Source organism: Triticum urartu, chromosome 6A (genome assembly GCF_056163025.1).
Source record: "Triticum urartu cultivar PI428250 chromosome 6A, HENAU_Tu73, whole genome shotgun sequence".
NCBI classification, from domain to species: domain Eukaryota; kingdom Viridiplantae; phylum Streptophyta; class Magnoliopsida; order Poales; family Poaceae; genus Triticum; species Triticum urartu.
This window is the reverse complement of record NC_141878.1, coordinates 66887747-66912192: the sequence shown is the minus strand read 5'-3', so window position 1 is coordinate 66912192 and position 24446 is coordinate 66887747. Positions and strand designations below refer to the sequence as shown.

The 24446-nt window shown below is 47.0% G+C and overlaps 2 protein-coding genes across 3 annotated transcripts; one reads left to right on the top strand and one right to left on the bottom strand.

The window, feature by feature from the left end:
* Positions 1 to 10701: 10701 nt before the first annotated feature.
* On the top strand, positions 10702 to 11445 carry LOC125513534 (protein RESPONSE TO LOW SULFUR 1). Its single transcript, XM_048678663.2, has one exon. The coding sequence runs from the start codon at positions 10823 to 10825 to the stop codon at positions 11147 to 11149; it is 327 nt and encodes a 108-aa protein (XP_048534620.1). The 5' UTR covers positions 10702 to 10822; the 3' UTR covers positions 11150 to 11445.
* Positions 11446 to 20729: 9284 nt separating this feature from the next.
* Positions 20730 to 24201, bottom strand: NPH3 (Phototropic-responsive NPH3 family protein). Of its 2 annotated transcripts, none has more exons than XM_048681130.2 (5): positions 23922 to 24201; positions 23672 to 23833; positions 23509 to 23578; positions 22559 to 23192; positions 20730 to 22247 (listed from the first exon to the last, which is right to left on the bottom strand). In XM_048681130.2, the coding sequence occupies exons 2-5, from the start codon at positions 23788 to 23790 to the stop codon at positions 20875 to 20877; spliced, it is 2196 nt and encodes a 731-aa protein (XP_048537087.1). In that variant the 5' UTR covers positions 23791 to 23833; positions 23922 to 24201; the 3' UTR covers positions 20730 to 20874. The 2 variants fall into 2 exon arrangements, with proteins under 2 accessions (XP_048537087.1, XP_048537088.1); XM_048681131.2 differs by having other exon boundaries at positions 23926 to 24201.
* Between the last annotated feature and the right edge of the window lie 245 nt (positions 24202 to 24446).

Genomic DNA, 24446 nt, shown 5'->3' with positions numbered 1-24446 from the left:
AAGAGTTGTTATTTGATTAACGGGATCACATCATTAGATGAATGATCTGATTGACATGACCCATTCCATTAGCTTAGCACCCGATCGTTTAGTATGTTGCTATTGCTTTCTTCATGACTTATACATGTTCCTATGACTATGAGATTATGCAACTCCCGTTTGCCAGAGGAACACTTTGTGTGCTACCAAACGTCACAACGTAACTGGGTGATTATAAAGGAGCTCTACAGGTGTCTCCAAAGGTACATGTTGGGTTGGCGTATTTCGAGATTAGGATTTGTCACTCCGATTGTCGGAGAGGTATCTCTGGGCCCTCTCGGTAATGCACATCACTTAAGCCTTGCAAGAATTGCAACTAATGAGTTGGTTGCGGGATGATGTATTACAGAACGAGTAAAGAGACTTGCCGGTAACGAGATTGAACTAGGTATTGGATACCGACGATCAAATCTCGGGCAAGTAACATACCGATGACAAAGGGAACAATGTATGTTGTTATGCGGTCTGACCGATAAAGATCTTCGTAGAATATGTAGGAGCCAATATGGGCATCCAGGTCCCGCTATTGGTTATTGATCGGAGACATGTCTCGGTCATGTCTACATCGTTCTCAAACCCGTAGGGTCCGCACGCTTAAGGTTTCGATGACAGTTATATTATGAGTTTATGAGTTTTGATGTACCGAAGGAGTTCGGAGTCCCAGATGTACCAAAGGAATGCACATAGCTTCACAATGGCTAATCGGACGTTTTCCGGTAGAAGCCCCCTCAATGCAACCGGAAGCAGTTGCGTCATAATCACATGGCAGTCATGAGACTTTAGGTTCTGAAACTTTTTCTCTGGCATATTTATTATTCCCTTTATGTTCGACGAGAAGCCAGTCGTGACCTTCATACTGAGCAGGCATTCAAAGAAGATTTCTTTCTCTTTTTTCGTAAGAGCGTAGCTGGCAGGACCTTTATACTGCTTCGGAGGCATGCCGTCTTTTTCATGCAAACGTTGCAGGTCCTCCCGTGCCTCAGGTGTATCTTTTGTCTTCCCATACACGCCCAAGAAGCCTAGCAGGTTCACGCAAAGGTTCTTCGTCACGTGCATCACGTCGATTCAGGAGCGGACCTCTAGGTCTTTCCAGTAGGGTAGGTCCCAAAATATAGATTTCTTCTTCCACATGGGTGCGTGTCCCTCAGCGTCATTCGGAACAGCTAGTCCACCAGGACCCTTTCCAAAGATTACGTAGTGTAAATCATTGACCATAGCAAGCACGTGATCACCGGTGCGCATGGCGGGCTTCTTCCGGTGATCTGCCTCGACTTTGAAATGCTTGCCTTTCTTTCGACATTGATGGTTGGTCGGAAGAAATCGACGATGGCCCAGGTACACATTCTTCCTGCATTTGTCCAGGTATATACTTTCAGTGTCCTCTAAACAGTGCGTGCATGCGTGGTATCCTTTGTTTGTCTATCCTGAAAGGTTACTGAGAGCGGGCCAATCGTTGATGGTCACGAACAGCAACGCCTTAAGGTTAAATTCCTCCTGTCTGTGCTCATCCCACGTACGTACACCGTTTCCATTCCACAGCTGTAAAAGTTCTTCTACTAATGGCCTTAGGTACACATCAATTTCGTTGCCGGGTTGCTTAGGTCCTTGGATGAGAACTGGCATCATAATGAACTTCCGCTTCATGCACATCCAAGGAGGAAGGTTATACATACATAGAGTCACGGGCCAGGTGCTGTGATTGCTGCTCTGCTCCCCGAAAGGATTAATGCCATCCGCGCTTAAAGCAAACCATACATTCCTTGGGTCCTTTGCAAACTCATCCCAGTACTTTCTCTCGATTTTTCTCCACTGCGACCCGTCAGCGGGTGCTCTCAACTTCCCATCTTTCTTTCGGTTCTCACTGTGCCATCGCATCAACTTGGCATGCTCTTCGTTTCTGAACAGACGTTTCAACCGTGGTATTATAGGAGCATACCACATCACCTTCACAGGAACCCTCTTCCTGAGGGGCTCGCCGTCAACATCACCAGGGTCATCTCGTCTGATCTTATACCGCAACGCACCGCATACCGGGCATGCGTTCAGATCCTTGTATGCACCGCGGTAGAGGATGCAGTCATTAGGGCATGCATGTATCTTCTCCACCTCCAATCCTAGAGGGCATACGACCTTCTTTGCTGCGTATGTACTGTTGGGCAATTCGTTATCCTTTGGAAGCTTCTTCTTCAATATTTTCAGTAGCTTCTCAAATCCTTTGTCAGCCACAGCATTCTCTGCCTTCCACTGCAGCAATTCCAGTACGGTACCGAGCTTTGTGTTGCCATCTTCGCAATTGGGGTATAACCCTTTTTTGTGATCCTCTAACATGCGATCGAACTTCAGCTTCTCCTTTTGACTAATGCATTGCGTCCTTGCATCGAAAATGACCCGGCGGAGATCATCATCATCGGGCACATCGTCTGGTTCCTCTTGATCTTCAGCAGCTTCACCCGTTGCAGCATCATTGGGCACATCGTCTGGTTCCTCTTGATCTTCACCAGCTCCCCCCGGTGCAGCATCACCGTATTCAGGGGGCACATAGTTGTCATCGTAGTCTTCTTCTTCGCCGTCTTCCATCATAACCCCTATTTCTCCGTGCCTCGTCCAAACATTATAGTGTGGCATGAAACCCTTGTAAAGCAGGTGGGAGTGAAGGATTTTCCGGTTAGAGTAAGACCTCGTATTCCCACATTCAGTGCATGGACAACACATAAAACCATTCTGCTTGTTTGCCTCAGCCGCATCGAGAAACTCATGCACGCCCTTAATGTACTCGCGGGTGTGTCTGTCACCGTACATCCATTGCCGGTTCATCTGCGTGCATTATATATAATTAAGTGTCCAAATTAATAGAAGTTCATCATCACATTAAAACCAAAGTGCATACATAGTTCTCATCTAACAACATATAGCTCTCCAGAGCATCTAATTAATTAAACCATACATTGAAACTATGTAAAACATTTCAATGCGAAAACAAATGCGATCATAATCGCAACTAAGGTAACAATTGATCCAACGGCATAATGATACCAAGCCTCGGTATGAATGGCATATTTTCTAATCTTTCTAATCTTCAAGTGCATTGCATCCATCTTGATCTTGTGATCATCGACGACATCCGCAACATGCAACTCCAATATCATCTTCTCCTCCTCAATTTTTTTTATTTTTTCCTTCAACAAATTATTTTCTTCTTCAACTAAATTTAACCTCTCGACAATAGGGTCGGTTGGCATTTCCGATTCACATACATCCTAAATAAATAAAATCTATGTCACGTTGGTTGGCATAATTTTCATAAACAATAAATGAACCAATAGTTATAAAGATAATATACATACCAAATCCGAATCATAGACAGGACGAGGGCCGACGGGGGCGGATACCAAAACCATCGCACTATATAAGATGCAATAATAAATGTAAGAAAATGATACAAGTATCTATCTAAACATACAAGTAAGAATATTTTTCCTTTCAGAAAGAAGATAAGAACAAGAGGCTCACCACGGTGGTGTCGGTGATGAGATCGGCGCGGGTGATCGACGGCGGTGAAGACGGGGACGGGGCGTGACGGACCGCTAAATCTAGACAAATCTCGAGGAAAATGGAGCTTGGAGGTCGAGCTTCGAGAGGAGAAAGCTTAAGTAGTGTGGCTCGGGCATTCCATCGAACACCTCATTTGCATAGGAGGTGAGCTAGAGCACCACAAAGCCCTCGCCCCCTCGGCCAGAAAACACAGAGCACTGTGCTCTGCTCTTGCGCGAGGGGGTATATATAGGCACCTCATTGGACCCGGTTGATGACATGAACCGGGACTAAAGGGAAGCCTTTGGTCCCGATTCAAGCCACCAACTGGGACCAATGGTGGTGGGCCAGGAGCGAGGCCCATTGGTCCCGGTTCCTCCCACCAACCGGGACCAAAAGGTCCAGACGAACCGGGACCAATGGCCCACGTGGCCCGGCCGGCCCCCTGGGCTCACAAACCGGGACCAATGCCCACATTGGTCCCGGTTCTAGACTGAACCGGGACTAATGGGCTTAGCCGGCCTGGACCATAGCCCTATTTTCTACTAGTGGGGGACATGACGAGGAGTCTCGAAATGGTCGAGACGTAAAGATCGATATATTGGACGACTATATTCAGACATCGGAAAGGTTCCGAGTGATTCGGGTATTTTTCGGAGTACCGGGTAGTTACGGGAGAAGCAATGGGCCTTGATGGGCTTTAGTGGAAAGAGGAGAAAGGGCCAAGGGGCTGCTGCGCCCCCTCCCCTCTAGTCCGAATTGGACTAGGGAAAAGGGGGCCGGCCACCTTTCCTTCTCCTCCACTTCCTTCTCCCTTCCTCCCCTCTTGGTGGACTCCTACTAGGACTTGGAGTCCTAGTAGGACTCCACATCCTGGCCGCACCAATTGCCTTGGCCGGCCTCCTCCTCCTCCATCCTTTATATACTGAGGCAAGGGGCACCCCATGAACACAAGTTGATCTTCGTGATCGTTCCTTAGCCGTGTGCGGTGCCCCCCTCCACCATATTCCACCTCGGTCATATTGCAGCGGTGCTTAGGCGAAGCCCTGCGACGATAGAACATCAAGATCGTCACCACGCCGTCGTGCTGACGGAACTCCTCCCCGACGCTTTGCTAGATCGGAGCCCGGGGATCGTCATTGAGCTGAACGTGTGCTAGAACTCGGAGGTGCCGTAGTTTCGGTGCTTGATCGGTCGGGCCGTGGAGACGTACGACTACATCAACCAAACGCTTCCGTTGTCGATCTACAAGGGTACGTAGATCACACTCTCCCCTCTCATTGCTATACATCACCATGATCTTGCGTGTGCGTAGGAAATTTTTGAAATTACTACGTTCCCCAACAGAACGGCCCTAATCTAACTGTGGCAGAAGTTCGAGAAAATTTGCAATCCCTGTCCAACAACTTGGGGGAGTGGAGCAGGCCAACTTTTGGGAGTGTCAAGTCAGAGATAAGGAGGCTGAAGAAAGATTTAGAGCGGCTCAGGAGCGATCCAGCTAGGACTGCACCTAGTCATGTTGAGATCAAAACAAATGACCGCCTGATTGAGCTTTATCTTCGGAAAGAAATAATGTGGCGCCAACGTTCGCGAGTGACGTGGTTGTCGGAGGGGGATAGGAACACACATTTTTTCCACCTCCGGGCATCAAACAGAAGGCGCAAGAATCTGATAAAATCTTTGCAGAAGCAAGACGGACAACTTACGGAAGAGTTAACGGAGATGCAGCAAATGGCACTGGATTTTTATAAAACCCTATACACTTCGGAAGGGGTGGAGGGGCTTGATGATGTGCTTCAACATGTCCCCTCGAGGGTAACAGAGGCGAGGAATGAGACTCTTTTGGCGCCGTACAAGGAGGAAGAAGTTAAGAATGCACTCTTCTAGATGTTTCCGACAAAGGCTCCGGGGCTGGATGGTTTTCCGGCACACTTCTTTCAGAGGCACTGGGATATATGTGGTGCGGCGGTGACACGAGCTGTTCTGAGCATAGTTCGAGGAGAAGAGAGTCTGGAGTGTGTGAATGACACTGTTTTGGTATTAATCCTCAAGGTATCAAAACCAATTCTTCTGTCTCAATTTCGACCTATCAGTTTATGCAATGTTTTCTACAAGATAGCTTCAAAGGTTCTAGCTAATAGACTGAAGGTAATACTCCCTGATGTTATTTCTGAAGAGCAATCAACCTTTGTGCCTGGCCGGCTTATTTCTGATAACATAATCTCAGCATATGAGTGTCTGCACTTCATGAAAAGGAACAAATCAAAGAACAATAATTATTGTGCTCTCAAGCTCGACATGATGAAGGTGTATGACCGAGTGGAGTGGAACTACTTGGAAGCTATTATGAGGAAACTGGGATTTGCGGCATCATGGGTCTCTATTGTCATGACCATGGTGAGAACAGTTTCTTTTTCAGTAATGTTTAACGGATGCAAATCATAGGAGTTTTTACCTTCTAGAGGTATTCGTCAGGGAGACCCTATCTCTCCATACCTTTTCTTGTTGGCAGTAGAGGGCCTTTCGTGCCTGTTAAAATCTCATAATGGATCATCCCAGCTCAGCGGCATAAAGGTGGCTCCATCGGCTCCGTCGGTGAACCATCTTTTATTCGCGGATGATAGCCTGCTGTTTTTCAGGGCTAGTGTTGATGGAGCAGAAGAAATGTCACACCTTTTGGATACTTACTGTATGGCCTCGGGCCAGAGGATCAACAAGGAAAAATCTTCGATCTTTTTCAGCAAAGGATGCCCACAGATCATCAGAGATGCGGTAAAGGGAAGCCACCAGGTTCCTAATGAGTCTTTAAGTGACAGATATCTCGGTATGCCCATGGATGTTGGACATGCAAAAAAGGGCACCTTCAAGCACTTGAGCGACAGGGTATGGGATAAGGTGAAAGGCTGGATGGGCAAGTGCCTGTCTGCAGGGGGTAAGGAGGTGTTGATCAAGTCGGTTGCAAAGGCTATTCCGGTTTACTCCATGTCATGTTTCAAGCTCCCCAGAGGCTTATGTGAACACATAAATTCTATCATCCACAAGTTCTGGTGGGGCTGCAAGGAAGGGCAACGTAAACCGGCTTGGGTATCGTGGGAAGTAATGACGCGGCCAAAGTACTTGGGAGGAATGGGTTTCAGAGATCTCGAGCTTTTTAATCTAGCATTGTTAGCTAGACAGGCATGGAGGGTGTTGCATGATCCTTCATCACTGAGTGCTAGGATCCTCAAGGCGTCTTATTTCCCAAATGATGAGTTTCTTATGGCAGAATTGGGTTCGCGTCCCTCGCAGATTTGGAGAGCTATCCTAGAAGGGCGAGACATCTTAAAACAGGGCATAATTTGAAGAATTGGCAATGGTCACGCGAACATATGGGATCATAATTGGATTCCTAAGGAGGGATCATTGCGGCCAATTGTATCTCGGGTCATAAACCCACCGCAGTTAGTATCGGAGCTATTACATCCAGCAACTGGATCATGGAATGAGAACCGTGTTCGTGAAGTATTCCTGCCTACAGATGCCAAGGCTATCATGCGGATTCCTGTGTGCATGAGTAATGTTGATGATTTTTGGGCATGGCATCCGGAGAAGAAGGGGCGTTTTACAATAAGATCGGCTTATAAATTTATGATCAAAACTAAGATTACACGGGAAAGCTGGCTTGAAGGGAGGAGTGGATCCTCAAGCACTGACCGAGAAGAACGGGACTGGACCTCGCTTTGGTCACTGAAGGTGCCATCGAAGGTCAGAATCTTCATATGGCGACTTGCCCGTCACTCACTCCCAACAACGGACATTCTAAACAGGAGGAATATGGCCACACGCGACTCCTACCCGTTGTGTGGAGCTCCAGACTCATGGTGGCACGCCCTGGTGTCATGCACTTCAGCACGCTGTACTTGGGCGCTATCGGATCCGGCCGTGGTAGCTCACATGGCGGAGATTGAAGACCCCAGCGCCAAGAACTGGCTCTTTAGGATGCACGAAGACCTTGACCAGCAGTCCTTTACCAAGATGATTGTGACGCTGTGGGCGGTTTGGTATGCCAGGAGGAAGGCGATACACGAAGGCATTTTTCAATCTCCAATGCAAACTTCCTCATTTTTCACCTCGTACCTTAATGAGCTGCAGCAACTGGAGAAGCCGATCGAGCGACAAGTGCGGGCAGTATAGCAAGGAGGTAACAGGAGTTGGCGTGCGTCACCGCTAGGTGTTGTAAAGATTAATGTGGACGGAGCCATGGGACGTCATAGACGTGGCGGGGTAGTGGCAGCAGTGTGCCCAGATCACACGGGAGTTTATTTGGGCTCATCAGCGGTTGTTTATCGCGGAATTACTGACCCCACGATCTTGGAAACATTCGCGTGCAGGGAAGCTCTAGCTCTTGCAGAGGATCTTCAGTCGACAAGAATGATGATTGCTTCAGATTGCAAAGGAGTGATTCAAGATATAAACGAAGGAACAAACGGTCCACATGCGGCTATAGTACATGAAATAACACTTCGGAGAGGCTTTTTCAATTCGGTTGCTTTTGTGTTTGAGCGTAGAAATCATAATTTCGAATCTCATAATCTCACCTAAGTTCGCTTGTAATTTAGGAGTAGGTCGGCATGTTTGGTTGGGAGTTCCCCATGACCAAAGTCGTGTACCTATGAACATTGCTATCATTCAATAAAGTGGCGAGATTTCTCAAAAAAAATATAAATTTGTAAAAAGAAATTTCTCAAAAATAAATAAATTTGTAAAGTTCCCTGAAACAAATACTCCCTCCGTCCCAAAATAAGTGACTCGAGTTTATACTAACTTTGTACTCCATTTATATTTTTACAAACTCGAGTCACTTATTTTGGGATGAAGGGAGTACTATAGATTTGTAAAGGTAGTACAAACTCAGATATGGATGTATCTAACACTAAAATGTAACTAAATACATCCGTATTTAGACAAATATAAGACAAGAATTTTGGGACGGAGGGAGTATAATTTTTTTTGAAAATCCTCAAAAAATATAAATTTGTAAAGGCCTGTTTGATTATTACTCCCTCTGTAAAGAGATATATAGTAATCTAAATGATTTTATATTTATTTACGAAGGGAGTAGTAAATATAGTAATCAGTGTATACTCCCTCCATTCACAAATGTAAGATGTTCTAGATTTTTCCCTGGACGAAATGTATATAGACACGTTTTAGTGTGTTTGTTCACTCATTTCAGTCAATATGTAGTTCATATTAAAATATTAAAAATATCATATATTTGTGAACGGAGGGAGTAGTTCATAAAATTCTCAAAACACAAGAATACGAAATAAAATAAAATTCAAGTAGCATGTCCTCTTGAATTCTATAAGATTTCTAAATCACGGACATTTGGATCAACTAGTATGTGATGTCACAGGAAAAAAAGTTGCACCAAGAGTTTTGAGTAGATGGAAACTTTCCTTCAAAACAGAGTGCAAAGTAACACTTAGTTTTTTTTCCTAAGGATCCTAAAACTGTGAATGTAGAAAAATTTCCTTAGGATGCATCTTAAAATCCCATGCAATTACTTTGAACCAATGAAGCCCTTAAAGAGATGTTTATGTTTTGAATTAAAATATCTTTTTCAAAACCTGTTTGTGCATCTGATAAACAAATGCTTCCTAGTCCGGAAGTAAGTGTCGCTCAAACGGATGTATCTAGATGTATTTCGGTGCTAGATACACCTGTTTGAGCGACACTCATTTTCTAACGCAGGGGGTACTCATGTATTTACCCAAAAATAAAATATAATGTAAATACTAAAATCAATGTATATATTAATAGAACAAAAAATAGAAAATTAAATAAATGCAAAAAATAATCATAATAATATCGTGAAAAATAAAAAGTCTACCAGGTTCATCCTCCGACTCTATCGAGCAACTAGTCCTCATGGCTCGCCTTTTTATCTTCTATGATAGTTCCATGAAGAATGAACAGTTTGATAGCCCACCTACCAAGTACGATGGTGGTGTGGTCTTTGTTGCTCGATTTCGTGGAGGACATCAGAATCTGGGGGAGACGACAGAGCCTTCGAAAAGCAGCGTTCGTGGGAGGTTTTGGTCGGCGTCCTTGACTACATGGGTGGTGAAATGGCGGCGGGCTACGACAGCGGCGTGGAGGTTCTTCCTTACCGTCGGACCTAAGGTTCAGTTTCTCCCAGTGGCGGAGCTTCAAAGGAAAACCTGGGCGAGCCAGCCCAAAGGAGAGAACTGCAGGTGATGTGCTTGGCTAGGCTCCAAACCGTAGGTAAAAGAAAAAGTGCAAAATACTGGGACGACCATGGCTCAGTTTGGCCCTAACCAAGCTCCGCCCCTGTTCTCTTCCCTTCGTCTCTCTCTCTCTCTCTCTCTCTCTCTCTCTGGAGGTGCAGGCGAGGTCCCTCCCCTATCTCATGCGAAAGTTCGAAATCCGGCTACACCTCCACAAATTGATTTCAACGCAAAAAATTGCATGCATGTACAAAAACTTCAATGCTTCCTAAAAAAAGTCAGATGTATTTTTGAAATCTTCTATTACCTCTGATCTCAAAAAAAAAAGAAATCTTCTATTACCTCCGTCTCAAATTAGTTGTCAATGTTTTGTATCTAGACAAATTATAAAACAAATAATTCAGGACGGGAAAAGTACTATTCCCTCTGTCCCAAATCACTTGCTGCGGAAATGGATGTACATAGACGTATTTTTAGTGATATATCCATTTCTCCTACGAAACCACGGAGTTGTTCTTCCCCGTTTTTTCTTCTATAATATAAGATACACATACTCGTGCGTATTCGAGATTTTTTTTTGAAAACGGAGCGAATACTGTAGTATTTTTTTTTCTGGAATTTACTGTTAACTTGGGAGCTCGAGCTCACCGTAGCACTTTCGCTCTATTCGCCTCTTCTTTCGACCAAGGGAACCCAACGAGTCGCCGAGTCTGGCCCGCGTCGACCACAGCCGTCACCTCAACGGCTCAACCCATTTCGTCGATATCTTGGACGAGCCAGAATCACCACCGGCCACCGCTGACGTACCCGTCGCCGCTTCCCGTCCGCACGTCCAGATACACCGAACCCGGACGCCTTCCCGGCCCTCAGCCCCGCCCATAAATGAACCATGAGACCCCATTCGTCACCCCATCAAAGCAATCCCAGGACCTCCAGCTAATCATAGCAGCCACTCGACTCGATTCGATTCGATCTTTCTCGGCGTCTCGAGCTCCCCATTCTTCGATCTCATTCCATCCATGGCGCCGTCCATCTCCATTGCCGCCGCCTCGCCGGCCTCGGGCTGGAAGAGCGGCAGGAAGGCCGGGGCGGCGCCGGCGGAGGGCGAGGCGGAGAAGGAGGCGCTGCTGCTGCGGCGCCGCAACGCCGAGCTGGAGCGGGAGGTGGCGCTGCTGCGGGCGGAGCTGGAGGCCGCGCGGCTGCGCGCCGAGGCCGCGGAGGAGGCCGAGGAGCGGCTGTGCGCGCAGCTGGGCGAGGCCGAGTGCGAGGCCCTCGAGCTCGCGCGCGCCTACCAGGGCCACGTCCAGGAGCTCGCGCGGGAGCTCGCCGCCGCACGCAGCAGATAGCGGAGCGCCGAGGCCGAGCTCGTCGGTGATTCTTTGACGATCGACGAAGAGACGTGTCGCGCTCTCGACACACGCGGTGCGACGGCAGTATAGATTTCTAGACAAATGTAAAACGAGGTTAATTAGTACTATTTTCTTGTCCGAGTATAGATTCCTAGCAAGATGTCCGAGTAAAAAGATGGCAGTGTTTCTAACTTGTACGACTACAATTGAATAGCAGGGCGGAAGTATATATTCCTTCCTCCAGAAATATTTGTCGAAGAAATAGATGTATCTAATGTAATTTAGTTATTGCACATTTAAATGACACAATCAAGTATGTAAACAATCAAGTATGTAAAGGAAAAAAGAACCCAAAAGAAATTTTCCACACGAATCTCCGCATAAGATCAATGACATAGAACTTAGATGTGCAATACTTACGGCACATTTAGATGTATTTTAGCAAAACTGTTTAGTTTTATATGTATCATTTTTATTTATTTCTGCTACAAGTGAAAAATCAACCTGCATGTTAGGTGTTTGGGTGTCGTTAACTATGCAGCTCGCCACTCGCAAAAAAAAAAAACTATGCAGCTCGCCAAACTTCCGCTCCTCGCTCCGGTTCTGTGCTCCCGGGATGATTTGCCCCAATTGTTTCTATGGCGGGTGGTCCTGGCCCCATCCCTCAGTCTTAGGGGCAAAATATCTAAAAGAAAAGTGGGTTAAGATCTAATTTCCCTCTCGGCTTCTCATGCAAGTCCATTTATCGATCATGAAAACCATATTCCAGGGAGCAATTGATTGATGAGCACCCTCTTTCGGGAGCCTCTCAACGGTCACTTGCCACGTCGCATTCTCTTTGGTTATTAATTTTCTATTTTTTCGTACGCGTTTTCGGTTATTTAGACATTTTTCCGGCCTTTTGGTTTTTATCGGTTTTTCTTTGCTTTTAGATCAATTTTTTTATTTGCTTTCGTTAAAGGCACGAGCGCACGGCCGTGCCTCTTAGAAACGAAACAAATATTTTCTTTTTCCATTCAATGAGAAACACGGTTTTGCTTTCGTGAGAGGCACGACTGTGCCTCTCAAAAAAAAAAAAAATTCTTCCGTGAGAGTCATGGGCTTGCTTCTTGAAAATGGAAAAAATACGTTTTCTCTTTTTTTTCCTTCCAAGAGAAGAACGGTTCTGCTTCGTGAGAGGCACGGCCGTACCTCTCTTAACGAAAAAAATATGTTTTCTCCTTTTTTTTTCTTTCGTGAGAGTCATGTTTTTGCTTCTGTGAGATGCACGGCCGTGCAACTTGTAAACAAAAAAAACACGTATTATTTTCTTTTTTTCCATGGAAAGAACGGTTTTGCTTCCGCGAGAGTCACGACCGTGCCTCTCAGAAACGAAAAACATGTTTCCTTTTTTCCTTTCTGTGAGAGGTACAGTTTTGCTTCAGTGAGATGCATGGTCATGCCTCTTAGAAACTGAAAAAAAACATGTTTTCTATTTTTTTCCGCGAGAGGCGCGGTTTTGCTTCCGTGAGAGGCACGACTGTGCCTCTCGAAAACGAAAAAAAAAATATTTTTTTTCTTCCGTGAGAGGTACGGGCTTGCCTCTTGAAATGAAAAAAAATACGTTTTCTCTTTTTTTCCTTTCAAGAGAAGAACGGTTCTGCTTCGCGAGAGGCACGTCCATACCTCTCTTAACGAAAAAAAACGTGTTTTCTCTTTCTTTTTCTTCCGTGAAAGGCATGTTTTTGCTTCCGTGAGATGCACGGACGTGCAACTTGTAAACAAAAAAAACACGTATTCTTTTCTTTTTTCCATGAGAAGTACGGTTTTGCTTCCACGAGAGTCACGACTGTGCCTCTCAGAAACGAAAAAACATGTTTCCTTTTTTTCCATTTTGTGAGAGGTACAGTTTTGCTTCAGTGAGATGCATGGCCGTGCCTCTCAGAAACTGAAAAAAACATGTTTTTTATTTTTTCCTTCCGCGAGAGGCATGGTTTTTTTTATCTTTTTTTCATGAAAAAATTGTCAAAACCTATCAATATGAGATTTTCTTTTGAAGATCTCGACGGGAGGAATCCAACGGTGAAAATAGTTTGAGATTTGGAGGCATGTTTAATTGATAAAACATTTTGAACAAACAGATCTACTAAAAAGAGAAATGTATTCAATAAATGTTAATCAAGCAATTGAAAAATGTTAATTTTGTGTATAGAAAATAATGTTGACCATGTATTTCAATAAATGTTCATCAAACATTTGAAAAATATTTACAATGTGTATAGAAAAGATGTTGACTATGTATTAAAAATATTGATCTTGTATTTGAAAAATGATAATCGAGCAGTTAAAAAAGTTATTCAGTAATTTGAAAAAGTTTAAAATGCGCATAGAAAAAGGTTGACCATGTATTAAAAAATATTAGACTTGTATTTAAAAAATAATAAACATGTATTAAAAATGTTGTTGATGTAACAGAAATAAAAAGAAACAAAGAAAAGTGAAAAAAATCAATAAGAACCGAAAAAGAAACAATGGAAACCTAATAAGAAAGAAAATAAAAAAAACCAAGTAAACAAGTGTAAAAAGAAACCATAAAACACGATAAATAAACATGAAAAAACAAAAGAAAACTGTTGAAAACATAGAAAAACTTAAGGAAATGAGAAAGAAAAGAAAGACAAATGAAAACCATGAAAGAAACAAATAGAAATGAAAGAAAAAACAAAAAAGCAAAGTATAATGACAAAAAAAGAAAACCTAAGAAAATGGGCAATGCTACGCGTCCGCCGGGTGATAAAACGATAAGATCAGCCACCTCGGTAACCGTTGGATGCCACCCGAAGCAGCCATCCAATCTACCGTCCCAGCCAACCGGGCACCTTCGTAACAGCTTGCTTGTTGCGCTCATGGCTTTGCAACAAGGACCTTGCTGCAAAGGTCCACCGAGACAGCACCACTGTCTCGGCCATAGAGCGTCACCGGCCGCCAGACTCGTCACGCCTCCTACGAACCAGCACCCCGGACATCTGCCTCTACTCTAGCACGACAACGACGAAGTCTCACGCCGGGCACACCTCTGACAATTTTTGCAACCGAAGCTATGTTTCTGAAACATGCGTCGTGTTGCAATGATTGACCTCGTACGCTCTAACACGTGGCGCTCATTCTGCGCTTTCTGCAACCGGGACTATGTTTCTGAAACAATACCCTTGATGCAGAAGAGAAATATATTCGTCGTCGAACCATTTTTCTTCTTTCTAAAACAAGACCTTTGTTGCAGAAACTTTCTGAAACTAAACCCCGTTACCAAAAAAAACTTCACTGCCAAACACTTTTTTTCTTTCCGAAACAAGATCTCTATTGCGGAAAGATTCTGAAACAAGACGCTTGTCGCAAAAAAAAACTAAACGCATAGGACTTGTCGCGAGTGCGAGTGCTCAATCAAAATCAATCCAACGGCTACACAGGCGGCGAATGTTGTGCTTGCATCCGCCGGCTGAAGGTTAGTGCTTTCCTAAGAAAATCAGAGAAGAAATAAGAATACCAAAGAAAAAACATAAGAAAACAAAAAAGCAAACAAACACATCAGCGATTTTAAAAAAAAACACACATCAGCGACTTTTTTTTTTGAGACAAACGAGTAACACGCTTTCGGGCCAGCCCATACGCGGGCGCGCTGTAGGAAAGGTTCAAGCGAGATGGATGCTAGTCGCGCTATAAGCGAGGCATAGCATTTGGAGATGGAGGGACCTCGTAACCAACCTGATTCCTATTTAGCACTTCAGGCGCCAATTACTTCATTACCAGTAGCTAGCACACATCCTCGATTCCTTCTGATGTTTTTTGGTTTATCTATTATCTTTTCTGTTTTCCTTTTTCCTTTCCTTATTAATTCATAGTTTTTTAAGATTGGCAAACTTTTTTTTTCCAATTTGTGAAAATTTTCAAATTCATGAACAATTTTGAATTCCTGACTCTTTTCCAATTTTATGATTTTTCTTCAAAGCGCGTGAACTTTTTTCAAATTAATGGACTTTTCCTAAATTTTAGAGATTTTTTTGAATTCATGGACTTTTTGAATTCACAAACTTCTTTAAAATTCATGGACCTTTTTCTGAATTCCTGATTTATTTTAAAAAAAGGGAAAAAAAGAAAAACATCAGAAACAGAACAAAAACTGGTGAAACACGGAAACCACAAGATCCCAACCCAAAAAACTAGAAGGGAATCTAAAACCGATGTTGGAAGAATTTGTTTTGGGCCGGCTCAGTTCGCTAGCCAGAAGGAATCAGGCTCTGTTTGGTTCATAAGGCCTAGGACTTTTTCTAGTCCCAACTAAAAAGTCTCTAGTTCCTAAAAAGTCCCTCCCTGTTTGTTTGTAGGGACTAAAAAGTCCCTAGTATCTCTCTAGAGGTTATTAAATGACCATATTACCCCTAGTATATAGAAAAATAACAACCAAACAACATCATGAGGTGGCGGGCCAATGGGTGTATGAAGGAGCATTGTTGAAAAAGTCCCAAAAAAGACCCTCCTTGAGAGTTTTCTTCATTTAGTCCCAAAACGCAACTTTTAGTCCCTAGTAGTCCCTCCCGTTTAGTTAAAAAGTCTTTAAAAGGGACTTTTTTTAGTCCCTACACCAAAAAGTCCCATAAACAAACACCCCCTCCAGGGTGTACGCCAATTGCCGGTAACAAAGTTTTGTCACCGGAAACGCTAAATACGAATCAAGCTAATGATAATCTACACGGAAAGGAAGCCCGGGTATTTAGCCCACTTCGGAGGGAGGAGAGGATTATTTTTCCTCTTCATCTTGGACTAACAGATAGCAACTTTTGCATTTTTTTGCAATATAAAAATGACGAATTTGTACACCGAAATTATCAATTGGATCATAAAGAATAAAAAAAAGCTTCACCTTCCATGTAATAAAAGCATCACGTTTGCATAAGTTTGCAAATCAAAACAGGCACACATCAACCAAGCCTCACCAGCCTAGAGCATTGGCAGTATCAAGTCAATTCATATAATCACATCCATGTGAGGACCACTTGCCTCTAATGTTGATGCACGCACCTACAAGAACAGCATACTTCTTATATCGTTCTAGAATTATTGGCACATAATCTGATGATGGTATCAACGAACAAAGGGGAGATTGAAAAAAAAATGATGGAAGCAAACATAATTGTAAAATGTCATAGTAGCAGCAACAATTGCTGGAACCTGCGTTGTCAACTGAACCAAACCTTAGCCACAACACATGTAGAGCACGCCTCGCACATAAAGTGCCCAGAGGTGCGTCCCAACTCCTAGGGGCGTGTTTGGTTGCCCGCACCGAGCTCAACCAGGCCCACGCGGGAAGGGAGAGGCTTGTTTAGTTACCTGGTTTTCCTGTTGGGCCTGCATCGCACGCTTCTCAAAGCAGCCCAGAGCCTGGCTCGCTGGAAACTCTCGGATCGGCAGTTTCTCGCAAGCCAGGCTGAGTGCGGCGCGAGGTCGCATGGGCGGGAGTGAGGCGCGGGCGAGGGGGGATGGCGGGAGATGGAAATCTGGCGCGTCGTCCCGGCGCCAAATTAGCCTCACCCCCCTTTCACTCGCTCACCCATAGCCACTGTCCCCTTTCTTCGCTACTGCCTCACCACCGGCGGCGGCTGCGATTTCAGATCTGCGCTATAGGCGGCGGTGGTGGCGACGACGGAAGAGGCGGCGACGTTTGCGGCGGATCTGGTGCTCCCCCTGTTGGCCACCGTCTGGTCGACCTACTCTGTGCCATGGCTCCCCCTACGTCGTCCTCGTCTCCGATGCCGGTAAGCAGCACCCCCTCCCCCTTTGTTAGCTCAGTGGTTAGGCCTTTAAGCTAGGTGTAGGATCGATTTCCCACTGAACGAACCGTCGATGTCGACTAGGTTATGGACGCACGGATGAGGCTGATAATCCAGGCAGCAGCACTGATTAGTGTGATTCAGGCATGGGTCATGTTCATGCACCAGAGAGCTGTTCGTCGTGCTGGGAGACCGTTGATCCGCTATGGTCCATTGTTTCCCCGGGAACAGGAGAGGATCCAAAATCTGAACTACATCTACAACTGCAATGACGTCGAGGCTCTGTCGATGCTTAGAATGAAAAGAGCACCATTTGCCAGGCTTGTCGAGACCTTCAGGAGCAGGGGCCTGTTACAAGATAGCATCAACACCAGTGTCGAAGAGCAAGTGGCCATGTTCCTCCATGTTGTTGGCCATAACCAGAGGTTCAGGGTCATTCACAACACGTTCAGGAGATCAATGGAGACCATCTCTAGGTACTTCAAGCAGGTGCTTTTTGCTGTTGGGGAGCTTAGAGGAGAAATGATCAGGAGACCATCTGGCCAGACTCCACCCAAGATTCGTAGAAGCCCAAGATGGTATCCATACTTCAAGGTGAGCATTGACAATATACACTTTTCATGGCTTGATATGCTTGTATTGTTCAAGTTCAGCACTAACACAGGCTAGTGATGTCATTTTCAGGACTGCATTAGGGCAATAGATGGTACTCATGTCACTGCCAGAGTTCCTAGGTCACATTCTGCATCATACAGGGGGAGAAAGCACTACACAAGCCAGAATGTGCTTGTTGATGTTGACTTTGATCTGAAGTTCACATATGTGCTGGCTGGCTGGGAGGGGTCAGCGCATGATGCAAACATTCTCACTGACAGCATGAGTCAACCTGATGGGATCAACATCCCCGACGGCAAGTTCTACCTTGGAGATGCTGGCTATGCATGTCGGCCGGGTATTCTTCCATCCTTCAGGAAAACAAGGTACCATCTCAACGAGTTCTCTGGTAGGAACTTTCCTAGGACTGCACAGGAGCTGTTTAATCTCAGACACTCCAGCCTTAGAGTAACTGTTGAGAGGGCATTTGGAGCTTTGAAGAATAGGTTTAAGATCCTGGATCAGAAGCCATTCCACCCATACTCCACTCAGGTTAAGCTAGTTCTTACTTGTTGCATTCTGCATAACTGGATTCTCCAGTGGGGCTTTGATGAACACGTGTCTGAGGAGGAAGAGGTCGAGCCTGATGATGTTGTTAGCTCTGGACATGGTGTGGAGGCATTTGACAATGACGCTTGAAAGAACAAAAGGTTGGAGTGGGCAGAGGCAATGTGGCTTAACAAAGGTCAGTGCAGGATTTGAAGAAGAGGAAGAAGAAACAGCAACAGCAGAAGCACAGAAGAAGAGGAAGAAGAAGCAGCAACAGCAGAAGCAGAAGAGGAAGATGAAGCAGCAACACCGATGAACTATCTCCTATTTAGCCAATGGCTCTTAATAATTTGATCTGTCATTTGATTGTAGTTAGGATGAACTGTCATTTGTTTAACTAGCTGGCACTATGTTCAGATTGTGTGTGGTAAGGTCACCACTAGTTAGAAGTGGTGACAACACCTTATGCAGGTTGCAACCAAACACCATGTCATATGTGCACCTAATGCAATGCGGGCAACCAAACTCTGGGTCAAAATGGTTGTCTCATGCAACTAGGGGCATGCAGGCAACCAAACTATGTGCATCTGGGTTTTTTTGGCCCGCATCCCCTCAAACCGGCTCAATAGAGCCAGGCTCGCCGGGCCAGGCTGAATCGGTAATGTAACCAAACACGCCCTAGTAGAACTAGATGATACGCCGTACGTTATTGCGGGAATATTTTACAACATATTTCAATGTGATTCATTGTATGAAACATGAATATTTGAAGTAATAATATAAAAGGCTAAAACTAAAAATACATATAATTTATTGTGTTTGATTACTATATAGTTGTTAAATATTTTTTAAATATATGTACCATAATAGAATGAAAATTCTATATTGAGATGGATCTTTTTTCATGCATGTCATGATGAAGTAGCATGCTTGCATGTTGAGAGACTATGGTAGTGAGGGTGGGCCTTTTCTCATGCATGTCATACGACGATGTGGCATGCTTGCATGTTGAAAGAAATAGTTAGTGGGGTCTAGCTATTTAAATATAGAAGATGAATGGCATGGAGAATCCGCGTCACTAGACAAGTGACACATGGGTAGATGACTACAAATTTCATTCATGTGATAGCTTTCATCACTAGATACACCCTTTATTTCGAACAATGTAACATCACCTTCATCCCACAATATAAGACGTTTTTATAAACTATTTTGTCTATCACTGCATAGAAAAGAAATGACTACAAACATGTCCAGTGAACAGTTGTGTTTACAAAACAGGCAAGTGGTACCAACAAGCAGGAGATCTGGAGATGGGACTTAGTAGTCGCAGGGCAGGAGCAATGAGTTTGAAATCGCCATTACTCGCCCTGTAGGGTTAGACGGAGAGATGTGTACAGTGTACGTACTAGGCAAGGCAGGCACAGTGCTTGTCACATCGTGGCCAGATAAGGGAGATGAAGGACGGGGCCATGTAATCCAGCTCAGCGACACTGCAGCGACCTCTCCTACGGCCCCATGATTTCTTGGACGTGCCCATGCCATCCATGGATGCGAGCACGCATGGATGGATCTCCATCCCTCCGTGGAGAGAGGAACAAAGGCTGAAAGAGCTCTTTTTTTTTATCCCAATTTGAATAAATAGTAAATAAAATTAGGAATTCTGATTTTTTTTACAGACATTGCCAGATGTTTTGACTGCTTACAATTTTTCGTGATGAAATGACATTCGGGGAGGTCTCGGCTAAAAACAAAACAAAGTGCTTTCAACAATAGCTTTTTTTGGAGCATCGATTTTTTTTTGGGGCCTAGGCCTACACAAATGTTATTTCATCACAAAGTTTAACATGAAGTTGAAACATTCATCAATGTTTATCATTAAAAAAAGTTCAGAATTGTTTGATTTATTTTACTGTTTATTAGAGAGAATGTGCGCTCGGGTTCAAAAACCCCATGTCCAACAAAGGTACACAACTCATAATACCTTTTTTTTTCTTCTTCGAGATTCATCCCCACCGTTTGTTAGCGGTCGATCTTATTAGGGCATCTCCAACATTGACCCGCAAATCGGCTTCCGCATCTGTCCGCGGACAAGGGGTGGGATCAGTCCGTGGACACGGATGCAGGAGCATACAATTCAAGCCGGGTTGCAACAGGATGGATGAAATTTAATCATACTGGATGAAATTCATTCAAGTTCGGTCATAAGTTACATAAACGACCGAAATACATTCAAGTCCCGTCCGGTCACATCGCTCGGCATCAATGCCGGCCGGTGCATGCTCTGTGCTGGCACGAATACGGCACGGGAAGTGACACGTGTGTTAGATAGAAAGCGGGGTAGAGGCGGGAGGTATTTTTCAACGGGCCACGATTGTTAGACGCGGTCGTGGCAGCAGTACGTCCAGACCCTCGCAAAGCCCCCTGCAGTTTGTCTCGGGTTTGCAGAAAAAATGCGTCTGGACCGGTCAGCCAGACCCATGTTGGATGGCAAAATACATTGGAACCACACGGTTCAAATGGTTGTAGATGGTATGAGAGTCAGGCCCTTCCACTTTGAAGCTACTAGTAGAAGACTAGCAGCCATGTCTAGGGTAAAGCTACAACAGATTCCCGCCAGATTCAAAACATTCAAACAAACTGCAACTGCAACCGCACACAAGCAAATGAAAGCGCCAAGCCAACACGCAGTCTGCACAAATGGAAATCACAAGCAAAACTCCATCGACAACATCTCGCTTCTCCTAAAGTAATTAATCAAGCATGATTGATCCATCACGAGATGGAGTTCCTCCACCTCCTCTGCGCCTTCCTGGCCGCCTCCCCCTGCGCCGCCGCGTGCCCGTGCCCGCCGCCGGGCCCCGCCGCCTCGGCGCCCGTCATCTTGGCCAGCCTCCCCAGCTTCTTCCACCCGTTGCTCCACGCCGATGGCCCCTGCTGCTGCTGCGCCTTGCCGCCGCCTCCGCCGACTTTGCCGCCGTGCTCGCCCGCCGGCGACTGCGTCACCTGCTTCTGCAGCGCGTCCATGTCGTGCTGCAGCTCCAGGTACTTGGCCTTCATGCTCTCCAGCTCGAACTTGAGCGTGTTGATGTCCTTCTTGGCCGCCGCCCAGCCCTCCTGGAACGACTGCGGCGTGGCGTCCAGCAGCTGCCGCCGCGTCGGCGCCGCCCCGTCCGGCGCCGCCTTGAGCGCCGACGACCCCGCCAGCGCGTTGCTGATCTTCACCTGCTCCGAGAAGAGCACCTGCACCACCACCCGCAGCGGCAGCCGCTCGTTCTGCGCCGCGTGCATGCACGCGTCGAACGACAGCTTCTGGCAGTCCATCACCCGGCACAGCCGCTTCCGCTCGTGCTCCGTCAGCGCCGGGTGCGCCTTCAGGTACGAGTCCACGGCGCGGTACAGCCCGTCGTCGCAGGCGCGCGCCGACTCCGGGAGCGACTCCGCCAGCACCTGGAACTTGGTCAGGGAGAGGTTGCGGTCGCGGGACACCTCCGAGAGGTAGCTGTCCAGCAGCCGGGCCACGCGCGCCTTGGCGTTCAGCCCCAGCCCCGACGATGACGACGCCGCCGCCGCGTTGGCCGGGGGCATCCTCGCGCCCGCGGCGGAGCCGTAGTACTCCCTCTCCGGCTGCGCGTGCGCCTCCCCGCGGCCCGGGCTGTACGACGACACCTGCTCCGTCTGCTCCTGCACCAGGAAGTGCTCGACGAGCCGCTGCACGAGGTCGACGTCGTAGGCGGTGTCGGCGCGGCCGACGGAGGGGATGAGGAGGTCGGGCAGCGCCGCCTGCTCGAGCTGCATGCCCACCCGCTTCTCCAGCTCCGTGACGAGGGCCGGGGCGGCCTTGAGCATGATGGCGAGGCGGAGCAGGCGGAGGAGGAAGCCGCAGGAGACGCTGTCCCGCTGCGGCGGGGTGATGCTGATGAGGCTCTCCACCACCATGCGCTGCTCGCGCGCCGGCGCGCTGGTGGCCACGTCGTCCTTGCCGCCCGGGCCGGCGATGATCATGTGGAGCCCGCCGGCCGCGGAGACCTGCGCCCACTGCTCGTCGACGCCGCCGCCGGCGTGGGGGACGACGTCCTTGGTGAGCCCCGGCAGCCATTTCGACGCGTAGTGGGTGATCGCCGCGCCGATGAGGTCGAACCGCATACCTGCCCGCCGGCACAATATACTTCAGAACTCAAAGATAAATCTGTTCCCAAGTACTCCCTCCGTCCGGGTGTATGAGTCATTCGCGTAATTCTAGATCATCGATTTGAGGAATTAAATATGTGTTATATGTCATGAAAAGTATACCACTAGATTTCCATACAGATGTAGTTTCTAAATATATATTTTTTGTCACATATAATACATATTTAGATAGTTAAATTATCGATCTAGAACTACGCGAATGACTTATAGACCGGGATGGAGGTAGTAGTAAAAATCTTGAATCAAATCTAAGTAATAAATTTGTTACCTTTGACCTTGATGGCGGTGACGACGCGCACGAAGTGGTCGATCCGGAGAACGGACACGTCCTCGAACCACCAGTCGGCGGGCGGCACGGGCTGCCCGCGGCCGGGGCTGGACTCCTTGGAGCCGCCGCCGGCGGCACCACCGGCGTTGTTCCAGCGGGGGCTCGCGGCGCCGCTCCGGGGCGGCCTGCCGCTGGCGGCGCCGGTGTAGGCCCAGCGGACGCCCCTGGGGTTGGTGCAGGCCTTCCAGGCGATGGACTCGCTGCAGCGGCGCACGATCTGCAGGTTCTCGGCCCAGGGCGAGAGGCCCTCGCAGCTCTTGAGGACGACGATGGAGTCGCGCCAGGAGGAGAGCACCACGTAGCTGAGGAAGGCCTCCGTCTTGAAGATGAGGTTGCCCTCCTCCAGGTCCTCCGTCATCTCCAGGTACTCGGCGGCGCAGCGCAGCCCGGAGATGTTGGACGCCGTCAGGTCGACCGCCATGCCGTAGCAGAACCTGGCGGCCAGCTCGAACGAGTCCGCGCCGCCCGGGAGGTCGTCCAGCTCGGCCACGGCCGTGTCCGGGTCCAGCGCCGCCGCCGTGGCCGACTCGTAGATGACGCGGCCCATCTTGCCGCTCCGGGAGATCATGGGGTACTGCTCCGCAAGCGCAACGCCGTGTGATTAATCAACAAATTATACGTCGATTGTGCTACTGTTGAGCTGAATCAACTTGTGTGTAAATTACAAGTACGCGCGCCAAAAAATGTTGTCTTGCTAGCTGCAGCGCAAGAGCAGATTTGAGAAACTATGCAGCTTCTACTTGTGGCACTGCGTGAGCACAAGTAGAAGAATGTCTAATGATTGAGCTGCGGGCCGGGTACACTTGTAGTCTAGTAAGTACGTACCACTACTACTGAGTTGTGGATGGTTCTCTCTGTTGGAAGAAGGGGAAGAAAAACCTGGAGAGTACCTTGTGAAGATGGAAGCTCACGTCCCCGACTCTGACGAGCAAATCGCTGGGGATATCGCTGTTGACATACCTGCTCAAATTGCAGGGGAGAAAGAACATACGACCATCAGCTGAAGTGCACACAAGGAAATCTCCATGCATGCCTGGTTCCACAACCGCATACCAGGAGTGATCTCTGCGAACGAAGCCGTCGGTCTTGAGCCCGTCGTGCCGGTCGGAGCCGCCGGCTCCGAGGACGGGGACGAGCCCGCGCTCGCCGGCGTCGCTCTCCGACTCCCACATGCTTCCCCGGCCTCCTCTCCTCTACTTGCGCGGGGCTTCGCTTCTGCGGAGCATGCAACAACAATGAACGTGTAAATGTGCATACATGCATGTATCTGTAATAAATATGTAGTGGAAGTTACTGGACATACGTACGACTAGTTAGAAATTCTCCTGTCCGATCTGGCCTTGCCGCTGCAGCTGGATTCCACCAGAAGAAGAAGAAGAAGAAGAAGAAGAAGAAGAAGAAGAAGGAGGAGGGAGGCTAGAGTGTGGGAGTGGAACGATGCGTGAAGTTGTGGTCTTGTGGACTGAAGGTTGGCAGCAAGGTCGTGATAGGAGAAGAAGAGTATCGAAGATTGGCCCCGATGGATTGGGTTTATGGGGTGAGATCGAGAGACCACATGGAGTGTTTGTTTGCTTGCACCTAGCTAGCTGCATGCCCAGGGACCTGGCTATCTTAGCTAGCCTTGTACTTGTACTTCCAATCTGCGGCCAAGTTTGGTGTTTTCGCCCTTCTGCAAAAGTTTAGCCAGACCTGACCTTGGTTCAGAAAAATTTTTTCGAGATCTGATCATTTTCCTACCGCCGGGGTCAATGATAATAGGGTATACGAGCGTACCGCCGAGACCCCTGACGGTAGGCAACTTATCCACGCCAGCGCAATACAGCCCTAC